General features: G+C 39.1%; 1 protein-coding gene across 1 annotated transcript in view; it reads right to left on the bottom strand.

Annotated features, from left to right (window-relative positions):
* LOC124605412 (armadillo repeat-containing protein 8-like) overlaps nucleotides 1-13092 on the bottom strand; it is a 131447-nt gene that overhangs the window by 91136 nt on the left and 27219 nt on the right. Inside the window, exon 8 of the mRNA XM_047137064.1 lies at nucleotides 12093-12272. Coding sequence (XP_046993020.1) covers nucleotides 12093-12272 — 180 coding nt within the window. The remainder of the gene's footprint in view (nucleotides 1-12092; nucleotides 12273-13092) is intronic.

Here is a 13092-nt window from a genome sequence, read left to right as displayed (position 1 = left end):
TGAATTCATTTGCTTCGTGTTTAAAATAAAACTACACATGATGTAGTCACTGTCTTCCTTGAAAAAAATCCTAGCACCTGTGGATCCATATACAGGAACCAATGGATTTAGTGTGGCTGATGCTGTCACGGCAACAAAGCAAGGGTTGCATTTCATCATTTTAGAGACATAATTTGCATCTTTTGTTGTTCTGCATAGGTTGTTCTTATTTTTGAAATAAACCTTTTATATCAGGATTTTTAATTATTAACTAGTTTCACCCACATTGGGCATTTTAAAGCTATACAGGTGTAAATTCCATCTGTAAAATGATAAAATCCAACCATTATGTGAGTTGACAATGCCCAAGGGAGCAAAATTAACTATTAGCAAAAAAAATCATGAAATAAAGTGTTTATTTCCAAAATAAAAACAAGCTATGGAGGATAATGACTTCCCCGAAAAAATCTGGTGCGATTGTGGACCCATATACACAGAAGACATAACAACAAGTATAATGATCAAGTATAATTCACCAGACAGGTCTTTTTCCATGGGGTCTTTTTCTGTGTGGGGTCACATATCGGAGCCACTTGCAGTACAAATACAAAAATTTCATTGGACTGACCATTTTAGCCCAAAATTCTGAGATATTATTGACATTATTAAATTTTAGTTCACTTATAACATGATTTTGGTGCTATGTAGTAAAATAATACATTTATGTCAAAGCTAATATTAATGTCCAATATAAATACAATGAAGCTTTATGGTAGTCATAATTTTGCAACACCTATAAAGGAACACAATATTTGTTTGAATCTACAGAAGGTTATCACATTTGGTAACTAACCAGACAATTTGGCAACAAATAATGGAATCAGTATCTTCCAAAAGTCAGAAGTCTTCTTCCTTCAGGTCAGCAGACATTTTCAGTATTATCATTTTTGCTTTATCTTCAGGAGGAGGAAAAGAAAACGGTTTGTACTTCTAGAAGGCTACCTAAGCACTGCCTGATTGCAGCCAAGCAGTGCATGTTGCTGTTTTGCTATCCTGATGGCAGTCTTAAATAAATGTTTATACGTTAGAAATTTTACACATGTGAGTGTACAATTTCTGACATGAACCATTTGTAATGACATACAATGAATAGTGTGCTCCAAAATATTTGTCTCTCCTCCGATAGCTGGGTTGCTGTCTACAACATACAGTGAGCAACCCTGAACATTCACATTCATGGAATGAGGCATTGGTAAATTCACTTCCAATATACAGGATTTCCAGAAACAGTCTGAAATGTCTGTAAGGGTGTTGCAGATTGATTGTGCTGAGAAATAATTATTTTAAAAAAACTGATATGTTGTGCCATGTCCAAGATAATTAGCACTGAAGTTAGCCAATCAGGCCATTGCACAAACAAATTCAAGCAGCCCACCAGATACAACTAGTGTCAGTTGTTCTCATAGCATAAATGGCAATGCACTAGACTGCTCAGCCTTTGGCTCGGGTTCGATCCTTATTACCATCCCACGTGCAGCTTTTGTTTCACTCTCTTGTTCAGTTTTAGGAAACCAAACAAAGAACACATATGGCAATGGCATCTCTGGTAGGCCATTTGAATTTGCACGTGCAATGGCCTGATTAGCTAACTTCAATGATACTCAACTTGAAAACAGTGCAACATATTGAATTTATTTTCTTAACAATATTATGAAAAGGAAAGTTGCTACTCACCATATAGCAGAGACCGTCCATGCAACTTGCACACACGTCTAAAGTCTCAGATAACGGAAACCACACTTTTCATAATATTGTTAGATTCCATCCTGGATTTTCCATTGTTTGATTTTTTTCTTAACAGTTATTTCTCAGCTGAAACTACACACCAACACCCCAAGAATTTTGCTGACTGTTTCTGACCGTCATGTGTATTAATAATGGCTGCTAGTTAACGTCTAGTCTAATCTGCCTTGCTCCACTCATTCACACCTGTTGCCCACCGTCAACTGTTCTTTACCTGTATTTTCTTCAACCAGCAGCCGCCCCAAAACTTTTGAGTAAGGAGTCAGTCACTTTAACAGTTTTTCTATAGCCCTATAAAACTTTCAGTTCTCAGGCACATGCTATTCATGTTCCTCAGGTTTGCTAATTATCAGTTTATGGTTAGTGTCAACACTTTGGGTGAACAGTGTTTTTCATTTTCAAATATAGAAGGTGGACAAAAATATAGAAACGTGGGAAAAAACATGCCTAATGTGGTACAGGAAAACCACTGGCCTTCAAAACACCTGCCAGACATCTGAGAATGAACAAATAAATACAGCTCCCGTACGGTTTTCAAGGAAATCTTATAGCATTCGTCCTGCAAAATAGTGGCAAGTTCAGAAAATGATGATGGAGGTGGATAGTGATCACACACCCTTCTCTCCAAAGTAGACTACAAAGGCTCGATAATATTGAGATCTGATGGCTGTGGTGACCAGGTCAATGCGACAATTCAGCCCTGTGCTCACAAAACCAGTTCTGGACAATGGAAGCTGTGTTAACAGGGGCACTGTCATCTTTGAACACAGCATCACCACTGGAGAATAAAACACTGTACTATGAGATGGACCTGATCAGCCAAAATGGTGGAATAATCCTAGGAAGTAATGTAACCTTGCAGGGCAACCATGGTGCCTATGGAATACCATCATATGGTTGCTGAAATCATCACTGAACCCCTGCAATGTTTCAGTCTTAGGATGTAAACTTGGCCAGAAGTTGGAGCAGTGTGAAACTGGACACAGCCAATCAAATTAATTTCTTGCATTGTCTCACAGTCCAGGTTTCATGGCTTCCACGCCACATTTTCATGCGCATCTGCATCATGGATGAATGGTTTTATAATTTCAGTCTGCCGTCCAATTCTGCCTTTACACAATGCCCTTTATTTTTTTGGCACTGAGAGAGTTCATGAGTGTAACATCCAGTTCTGCAATGACTTTCATAGCTGTCGTCCAATTCTTTTTTATCACAATCTTCTTCAATGGCTGCCTGTCACTATTACTCAACACATGCTTCTGTCTACATTTGACTTAGTGGATGATGTTTTCCTGCTTTTCCCTGTATGTGGTATAAATCTTCTATACAAATCACTTCGATACGTTGGTTACAGAAGCATCCACACACGAGCATCAACAAGTCATCCACATTTGAATTCACTTAGCTCTGAAGTAATGCATTCACAACTACAAAGAACACTATTCTGACCATGTCTGACACTCGCAACATATTAAGCACTTTACAAACATGTCATTTGTGGTCAAATACAACAGCACAACCTGCAGGATTGGCTAGCATCTGCATTTATGTTCCAGCATGCATTTCATTTCTCAAGGTGTTTCCATATTTTTACTCAATCCCTGTATTCACCACCTCCAAGCTAAAACCATACAGTCATAACAGCCTTAAAAAGTGTTTCTCACAAGTCTTGTTATGCCCATACCACATAAATGACCATCAGTAGTCACATCTGTATAGGCAGGTAATAGTGTGATAGCTGCCAAGCTACGAACTGGATGGGAATTATTGGGTATTGGTTGAAACAGACATTATTATTAAAGAAATGAAAATAATCAATAAGCGGACATTATTAGCAGACACTTTATTCTTTGTGATACACTGTAACTGTAACTTTTAGGTTAGAATGCTTTGAAACAACAAATAATTACCTGTCAAATTATGCAAAAGGCACAGACATGTAGTATTTCATGATGAAGAATATGGCGCCTATCTTTGAAAGCACAAGTTGCATCCCCCACGGGATGCAACTTAAAACACTGAGAAAACACAGATACTGCCACAGAAGATTCTGACCATAAACAACTAAAACTCCTACTTCAGTGCTTTGAAATTTATTGCTCCTGGGCTGTCTGCTTGTATAACACAGATAAATTTAATACACATATTGATTGTTGCAAATAGTAAAATTTTCATTGCAGAAAAGATGCCTAAAAGATAACATATATGAAATATTCCTTTGCTTCTTGTCTAGGTTGTGAAGTATAGATGCTGTGACATGAACTCATCTTCAAATGTTATAATGTAGCTTTTTAAAATTTGTTTCACATGATCTTTTGTAGAATTTTGGCGTTAATGATCATAACTGAAGATGATGTGAGTGCTATTGATACATTGGAAAACACACACACACACACACACACACACACACACACACACACACACACACGGCTATTATGTCCCTTCAAGAGGTGAACTGTCTCTCTCATCCTGGAGTCTAAGAGACTTGACCTTCCCCAATGCACACCACCACCCCTATCCCTGATGAAGAAATTACTAGTTCCAAACGCTAGGTAATACCTACTTTTTACTTATACATGTGCCTATTAGTAGTACCAGGGAGAGCTCAAATGGGATGTGCAGATCACTGAACATTTTGTTGTTCCATGCTTGTCATCGTCATAGGAGCACATGGAAATGCGCAGCTCCATTCTGTATCGACATGCGTTACAGAGTTGTGTTGTTTGCTTTTGTTTGTGGTGCTATGCAGTGTTTGCTGAAAGTTTTGTTTTAAAATACCTGGCTGTGCTTAACAAAACAGCAAAAAGACAAAAGGCTTGGATGTAACCATCATTCATCCTCAAAAGACATTGAATTGCAAAACATCTGGATTATGAAGAGCCATCAAAAAGATATCTTAAATGTTATGACATCAGACATTTCATGCCTGATGATGACATCCGTGACTTGTGAGCAGAACTTCTTACCTAGGAAAGAACTTAATCCAGATGCAATACCATTACACACCAGGAAGTGTCCCCCAGTGTAAGTGGTAATGCAAATTTAGATAATGTAGTTTCTCCATATAGGGCAGACAGGTAGGAGGCAAGAGAGACAATGCAAAGTGCACTTCAGTACATGGTTAATGTGCCTCCCCCCCAAAAAAAAGGGCCAAACAACAGCTACAGATGAGTGACAGTAAACAAATCCAGGAACTTCGTTAATGCATAGAACAATTAGAATATAGGAACAACAGACTGACAGCTTTGCGTGCAACAGTGAGGTATAGTGAGCAGTGCCTGAAACTTAAAGTGAATGCTTGTGTTGAGAAAATAAAACACTAGCAAAACCATCAAATGATGCAAGTACAGGAGAAGGTGACTGAAATATTAGACAAACAGTTTTCAGGAACACAGATAAACTGCTTGCTGAATGGAAAGGAATAAGCAAAGTGACAAAGAGAAGACTTTTGCAAAGCAGTTAGTCTTCATGCTGTATCTAGGAAGTGTCATTTGTTTAAAAAAAAAAAAAAAATCAGGTATGTTTCCCACTTCCAGGACTATCAACAATGTAAAGATGGATGACAGGCCCTTTCAGATGTTTTCCTCGTGTGCATACTGATATGTTGCAGCTGATGAAAGCCCAGTCATCTGTATTGTCAAAAGTTGAACATGTTTGTGTGCTTTCATTCGACGAAATAAACACAGACAGCAGTGTTCCATATGATTCTATGATTATTATTATTGTATTATAGAGCGCCCCCCCCCCCCCCCCAACGTGTTATTTGTCATGCTACATGGTTTGTTTCCAGGATGGAAGCAACCAGTCTGCTACGAACTTGACACATAGCTAATGACTGATCGGTTAAACATTATCACCTGATCCACACACGATGTTGACTATATAACGTTGTCATGTTTGTGTGTGACCTCGGTACAAAAAATAGATGTGTGTGGAAAGATCTTAATGTGACAGAGACAAATTCCTATTTTCCAAATCTGTAGTATGAAAATAAATTAATCTGGGCATTTTCAGATGTTCCACATTTATTTAAATTAATGAGGAATGGCTTTCTGGATGATAGAATAAGACTTACAGATGACAAAAATTGTTAATATATGTGTTGTAGGAAGACTGCTTGCATTAGATACGAGTGAAATGAAGTTGTCTCCTAACCCATCACAAATTCACCGCACTGTCAAGGGCAGAGAACATCAAAACGTTTATTTACCTACGCAACTTTTTTTTTTTAGTATGAAACATTTAAAGCCATAAGATACCTGATGCCCAAAGAAGAGGAAGCAAGAAAGTTTTTTCAGCTTGCAAATGACGCATTTCACATTCGGAATGCCTGAAAATTGAACGAGAAGAATATGTTATCCTGTGGTTATGGGATGCATATGGATGTTCAGGAAAGAATATTAAGGGAACTGTACACGAAAAAATGCATGCAGGCAGTACAAATCATTTGCTCTCATTCCAGAAAGACATCATGACAACTGTTCACTCTTATTTGGACTGTTTTCAGACCTCCAGCCACTGGAGATGAAATATATTTTAACTGCACGATTGAACCAAGCCCCACGGAAAAATTTTTCTCACATATAAGAGGACTCGGTCATTTCACTTGAACCCTTCTCCAACTAAAGTGAAGCATAAATTATGCCTGCTACTTTGGGTCAAAGTACTCTTAATATTCCTCCACCAAATGAAACTTCAGTAGAGGCAGATGACAGTGATGCTTCTTTGATGTCATATTTATTCGAAGGAATTTCGCGCGTCAAGATGAAGCATAGGAAATGGTAGATGGTGCAAAACAATTGCAAGATATTAACTTTCGTCTTGAACCTGCACCAGAAGACTCAGCTGTCAAAGAGGGACCTGATTATTCTGCAGAAGGATTCTGATATGTGGCTGGTTACATTGCGTACTATACAAAAAATATGACATACTACAAACACTACCTAGTGATATTTTAAGCCCTTCTGCTACATACGTGGAACATTTTCGCTGGCCTGAGGTCCTATCTCATGACGCTACATAAAGCGTCACAGTTTGAGCCTATTTTTAATTAATTTAATGGCTTAGAAAGTATTTTGAAGGAAATAAATTCAAGGAAAACAATCAACACTGCTGTCCAAACCAAATACGCTGATTTTTCAACAAAAAATCATCAAGCTATTCATTAAAACAAGACTTTTCATTTGCATGTGTTTCCTTGCTATGAAGCTGAATATGCAAAAGGCGATAGCACTACAAAAGCGAAAATCCTGACAGTGGCACTCTTAATCCGTTGCTAACATCTAAACAGGGAAATAAACTATTTTAAATAATTTTACGAGAACTTGTTGCAGTCATAAGTGGTTGTTTGTACATAAAGAGCCGCTTGCTGTGCCAGCCGCTGCCTTGCTTTGCTCCTGTAGCGATGTCACTACGCCAGTCAATCGCAGTCCGTGTCTCTTCAGGCCCAACCTTCATTTTAATAACCTTGGATGGTACTACAATTTTGGTACTACAGGGATGTGAGTCATGAGGCAAGGGTTTGGGAGCAGGTGTTGTGTAGGGATGGACAAGGATATTGTGTAGGTTCGGTGGACTGCAGAATACCACTGTGGGAGGGGTGGGAAGGATAGTGGGCAGGACATTCCTCATTTTAGGGCATGACGAGAGGTAGTCAAAACCCTGCCGAAGTATTTAATTCAGTTGCTCCAGTCTTGGGTGGTAATGAGTTATGAGGGGAATGCTCCTCTGTGGCCAGACAGTGAGACTTTGGGAGGTCGCGGGAGACTGGAAAGATAAGGCACAGGACATTTGTTTTTGTACAAGGTTGGGAGGAGAATTACAGTCTGTGAAGACATTAGTATATTTCAACAGGGATCGCTTGCCACTGCAGATGCGACTACCACAGATGGCTAGGTTGTATGGAAGGGACTTCTTAGTATGGAAAAAGTGGCAGCTATCGAAGTGGAGGTATTGCATGTTTGAGTGGTTAGTAGGTTTGTATGGACAGACGTCCTGATGTAGCCATCTTTGAGGTGGAGGTCAACATCTAGGAAGGCGGTTTGTTGGGTTGAGTAGGACCAGGTGAAGCAAATGGGGCAGAAGCTGTCGTGGTTCTGGAGGACTGTGGATAGTGTGGCCTCACCCTTGATCCAGATCGAAAAGATGTCATCAACGATGCTGAACCAGGTGAGGGGTTTAGGATTCTGGGTATTTAGGAAGGATTCCTCTGATGGTCCATAAATAGGTTGGGATAGGATGGTGCCATGTGGGTGCCCATAGCTGTACCCTGAATTTGTTTGTAGGTAGTGCCTTCAAAGGAGAAGTAATTGTGGGTGAGGATACAGTTGGTCTTGGCGACTAGGAAAGAGGTTGTTGGTTTGCAATTCATTGGGCTACTGGGAAAGGTAGTGTTCAACAGCAGTAAGGCCATGGCCATTAGGGATATTAGTGTAAAGGAAGGTGGCATCAATAGTGATGAGCACAGCACTGTGTGGGGCACAGTAACCGGTCACAATGGGGTCATCCTGAATGGTTGTGTTTATGGACTTTAGGGAGCATGTGGAAGGTAGGAGTGCACAAGAGTGGTAGGGGTGAGCAGAGAGATGGACTCCGGGGAGAGGTTCTGGGATGGGCACAAGGATTTGAGGAGAGACTGGAATGGGGTCACTGTGCCAAAGTTTGTAGGTGGGTGTATCTGACAGCTGGAGGAGTCCTGCAAGGTGGTGGAGCCTTTGTCTGCAGGTAGGATCATAAGGTCATCCTCAGTTTTTAGATAGTGGACTGTGGTTCTTTCTGTGGATGTAAGGTTAGTTTGTATGTTGAGGGATTTGGCGAATGATGGCAAGGCAAGGTTCGAGGTTAGGACATTCCGGAAAGTTAACGGGTGATTTGGGGGCAGTGGGGCTGGATCATGGTTAGATAGAGGAGTGGACTGAAACAGGCAGGGTTCAACATTGGTCTTTGGTTGAGTCTGATTGGTAGAGTTGGTGTTTAAAAGGTGTTTCCACAGTAGGGATCCCACCCTCCAAAACTCCCTCCCACTACCACACAGAATCCAGACCCTAACCTTTATAAACATAAACTATAAATTATAACTTTGGCTATCCACCATTTTCTTCACCCACCCCCACCACCCTTCCTTCCTCTTTAGATCTGAAAATGAGGTATTCATCAGATCCAAATCAATCATAAAGAAACTGATCCAGAGTGTGTCTTATTTCATTATTTCTTTTTCCTCTTGTAATGGACTTCATGTGTTTACTTCATCATCCTAAAGACCAGGTACCATTTTTCAGCTTGTGCCTTGTTCATAATCAGCCATATTACTAGCCAAAAATGTGGCATTATTCTGCAACAATACAAATTTGTAGTAGCCACATACTGCTAGTGCAATGTTTGACACCATATCTGAGTTTAAGAGCTTTGTCTTAAGAAGTACTTTGAAACTGTCAGATAAAATTCTGAATTATAATCAAATATTCTCCACAATAATGTTACCTGCTTATACTTTCATGTATACTCATTGATTAAAACTACTCATTATTTGGAAATTGTCACAATGTTTCCACTGCAGCCAGTGACAGTTAAATTGACTGCTGTCAGTGTTCTGTAACTTAAACACTGCAATTGAACTCACACTCTGTTGTCACTCATTAACTAATTTTAATCAGACTATAGTAGTTTCATGTCATACAAACAAATATCTGATTTAAATTCATAGTCAGCATATTGTCCTCAGTCTTTTCCATTCACATGTTTTCTGTCAAAACAAATAGTACCAACACAGCAGTGGCTACATGTTTTCCCCCAAACAAATACACTTTGAAAAGTGTCAACTAGTGGCCACAAATACTATCTAGTGGATGGACACAATCTGGAGACCATCACATGAAAACCCACTGTGGTGAGGTCACCACACAGTTTTGAAATTAATTTCACCAATATTGACTCTTGGGGGGATGGACTAGTACTTGGTCTCAAGACCATTCAAAATGGACATGTAGCTTAATTGTACCTTGACATAAATATAACAGAAAACGCACAAGATGGTGGTGTATGTTGTGGAAGTATTACAAATGGGCTTTCCTTGGATATGTGATTGTTCCAGAAGGCGTCATCATAACTGAAATTGTGTCAGTATTATTGATGATCACTTTCATATTTTTTTCATTGGGGACAGTGGCTATCCAACAAGGCCAGAATAATGCTTCTCTGGTTAGAGGAGCTTGGCAACTGAGCACCACTTGGTGTTTTAGACCACAAATTTGATGAATATCAGCTCTATAAAACACACACAGCTTACTAGATAGCTGCAATCCTGTAACCCACCTGCTAGTAATCATACAGCAAATGTATTAATTGGACAGCAAGTATAACTCCAATTGGCCATATAGAGAACTTGTAGAACTGATGTCATTATTGTTACAGTTTTTTGTGCTGTAATGGGCGATACATGATACTAATGCAGTAGTGACAATGTTCTACCTGATCAGTGTATATTATAGAGGACATTTATGGAAATAGAGCAACAGAAAATATAGGCTGGATAATGATCATCTATATAAGAACATATCAGTCCTAACCCAACAGATAAGTCATTGAGCAGACAGGCATATAGAAATGAATTGCCAGTTAAGGTTAGCCCTATTTGCAATAAGTGCGCATACACACACATGTGCATGCATGTATAAGCGTGCACGCCCCCCCCCCCCCTCCCACACACACACACACACACACACACACACACACACACACACACACACAAAGGAGAAGGAGAGTTTTGCAAGCCAGCAAAACTGCAAAATAAATTGCTATGCAAACACTCATGGAATGTGAACATATGCTTTCCTGGCGTATACAGCTGGTGAAGAGTTCTTGGGCTTCCAGCTGGGTGGTGGTGTCTTCAAACAGTTTGTAGATACTGCCACCTGGCTGGAAGCCCAAGAACTTCACCATACTCACGGAAGTATTAGATGTAATGAGAGAGAGAGAGAGAGAGAGAGAGTGTGTTTTGCAATCCAGCTTTATTTATTTTTTAAGATAAATGGATGAACTATTCATTGTTATGCAAACATACTCACAGAAGTATTCCATGTAATAAATTTGTCTGTATTTGATGTATCACATTAACCATGCAATGAATTTTCTCCTTCAGTTTCTTCAATGGGTAGGACTTGGGGTTTGGTAACACACCCCATTTCTTTAAATATCTTTACAGCAAATGATGTCCGAGATTATTTGCTGTGGAAGTATTTATAGAAAACACATATATTACCACCCTTGACAAGTGGAGCAGCAGGATACATGGAAACACATGTATTACCAACCCGGTCATGTGGAGTAGCAGATGTTGTCACAATGGGACGTAACATGTTCGGAAACTGGTGGTTCATAATTTTAACTGAAACCTAGTTGTATGTTTAATTCTGCTCTCTAGTTGGAATCACACATGATACTTTGCAGTGTATTAGTGGCTAAAAATCCCAATACAGCGATCTTTGTTCATTGTCACTGCATGATCCTTCTCTTGGGAAAGAACAGACCAATGATCTTAACAAATTGACGTCATACCACAGTACCATTTTTTCTTTGTTATAGTTTGTCAGAATTATTGCCTAGCACATTCCAAAAATTTCATTTGTTCTTAAAACTGGATTAATCACCACAACACCCAGTATTTTCAGCAAACAGTTTGAAGGTACTGGCGGAGTTCAGGATAATCTGGAAGTATACTTGTTATCAATTAAAGCAGACAAATCTAATAAATCACACTTCCAGCATAGCCTGTGCACAAGCCCTTTAGTTTACATAATCATCACTGCACAACTTTGCCAAAAAAAATCATTTTTAGGCATGAAAATTTAAGTCCGGATGCATAACTCTTATTACTGACTGAATGTGCAGATGCTAGGCCTGAAAGTGCTGATGAACAGCAAATGCTGTCCTTAGTTTCCACACTGGAAGGCAGTCTGTGATTTCCCTGCTAATGCTTTATGCAAAAGCAACCAGGCAAAAATGTTCACCCATAACAAGACTGTATCAAATGCGAAAATACATACATGAAATCCACAAGATATTGTCAAAATTGATGATGAGTACAAATGACTCAGCCTTTCTTCAAATATTCCTGTATTACAAATGTTGGATGTATAAAATTACACAGCGTCACACAAACTAAAATACTATTGCAAAAAGTGTTCATCCTCAGTCTATTCATTTTCATTAAGTGACAATGTTGCCATAATACTATGGCATTCAACTGACCGCTGGGCAAAATTGCCATGGTAGCAACATGAGAAAAGACAGGAAATCAAAATACAATAAAATACCTGGAATGTTGTTCGCAGCTGCTGTACAGAGCGTGACAAGGAATGCAGACACCTGACAGCTGCCAGTCGTACTTTTGGGCATGGATCTTGAAGTCCACTCACTATGTGGTCCATAAGATTGTCTGTATCAATAATTTTCTTTCTTATATCCTCATCATTTGCTCCCAGTGAAGCAAATGCCTGAAAAATCAGTTAGTAAAATGATATTACTGTTGTGAACTCCTTTCACAGCCAAATTCAGTTTATGTTTAAATTTTCTTTGTGTTTTGCTGCACAAAGTAATGAATTGAATCCTTCATTTTTGTGATTACTGCAGATGATCATAGTTAAGGTGATGAATACCACTTTCAGTGTGCTAATACTCCTTGTCGATATACTACTGAATGTTGATCTCTGTAATTACTACATAGTAAAAGCTATATATGTTCATTTGATATGAAATTATAGAAGGAAGGATATTGATTTTATTTTATTGGTTTCAATGAATCAGATGGTTTGTGTTGTCAAAATGTAGTAACAACAAAACTGACAATGGCAGAATATCAAAATTAGTCACAGTACAATTGCACAGTCACAAACAGCCCGCATGACACCAAGGCTGAACACACTATTATAAAGAAGAAATAAAACTTCAAGAGATTTCAAATAATTTGTTAGTACAAAATATGGTGATGCACTCCAACAGGAGTTACAATAAATGCTGGCAGTAAGCAAAAGAAAAAATGTCACTGAGTGGCAATCAGTCCAGGTGTGGCCGTGGAAGCAAACACAGTAAGAGAACTGAATTCATTGTGTCTTTCTAAACACTGCCAACAATCAGATTCTGAGTCCATTAGTGCAATAAGTAAGATTGAACATACAAAAGGCTACAGTCAGGTCCAAATTTTGGCCACAACTTTCATTTGCCACTAATGTTTCACTGCTGAATACATTCTAAGAGTACAAAGGCTGTCATCTCACAGCTGTAGTAGTGGCACCATAAGCAGGTGGGTGGGCAGGT

This window comes from Schistocerca americana, chromosome 3 (assembly GCF_021461395.2).
Source record: "Schistocerca americana isolate TAMUIC-IGC-003095 chromosome 3, iqSchAmer2.1, whole genome shotgun sequence".
NCBI lineage: Eukaryota > Metazoa > Arthropoda > Insecta > Orthoptera > Acrididae > Schistocerca > Schistocerca americana.
The sequence above is the reverse complement of the archived record's forward strand: the minus strand, read 5'-3'. Positions and strand labels throughout refer to the sequence as shown.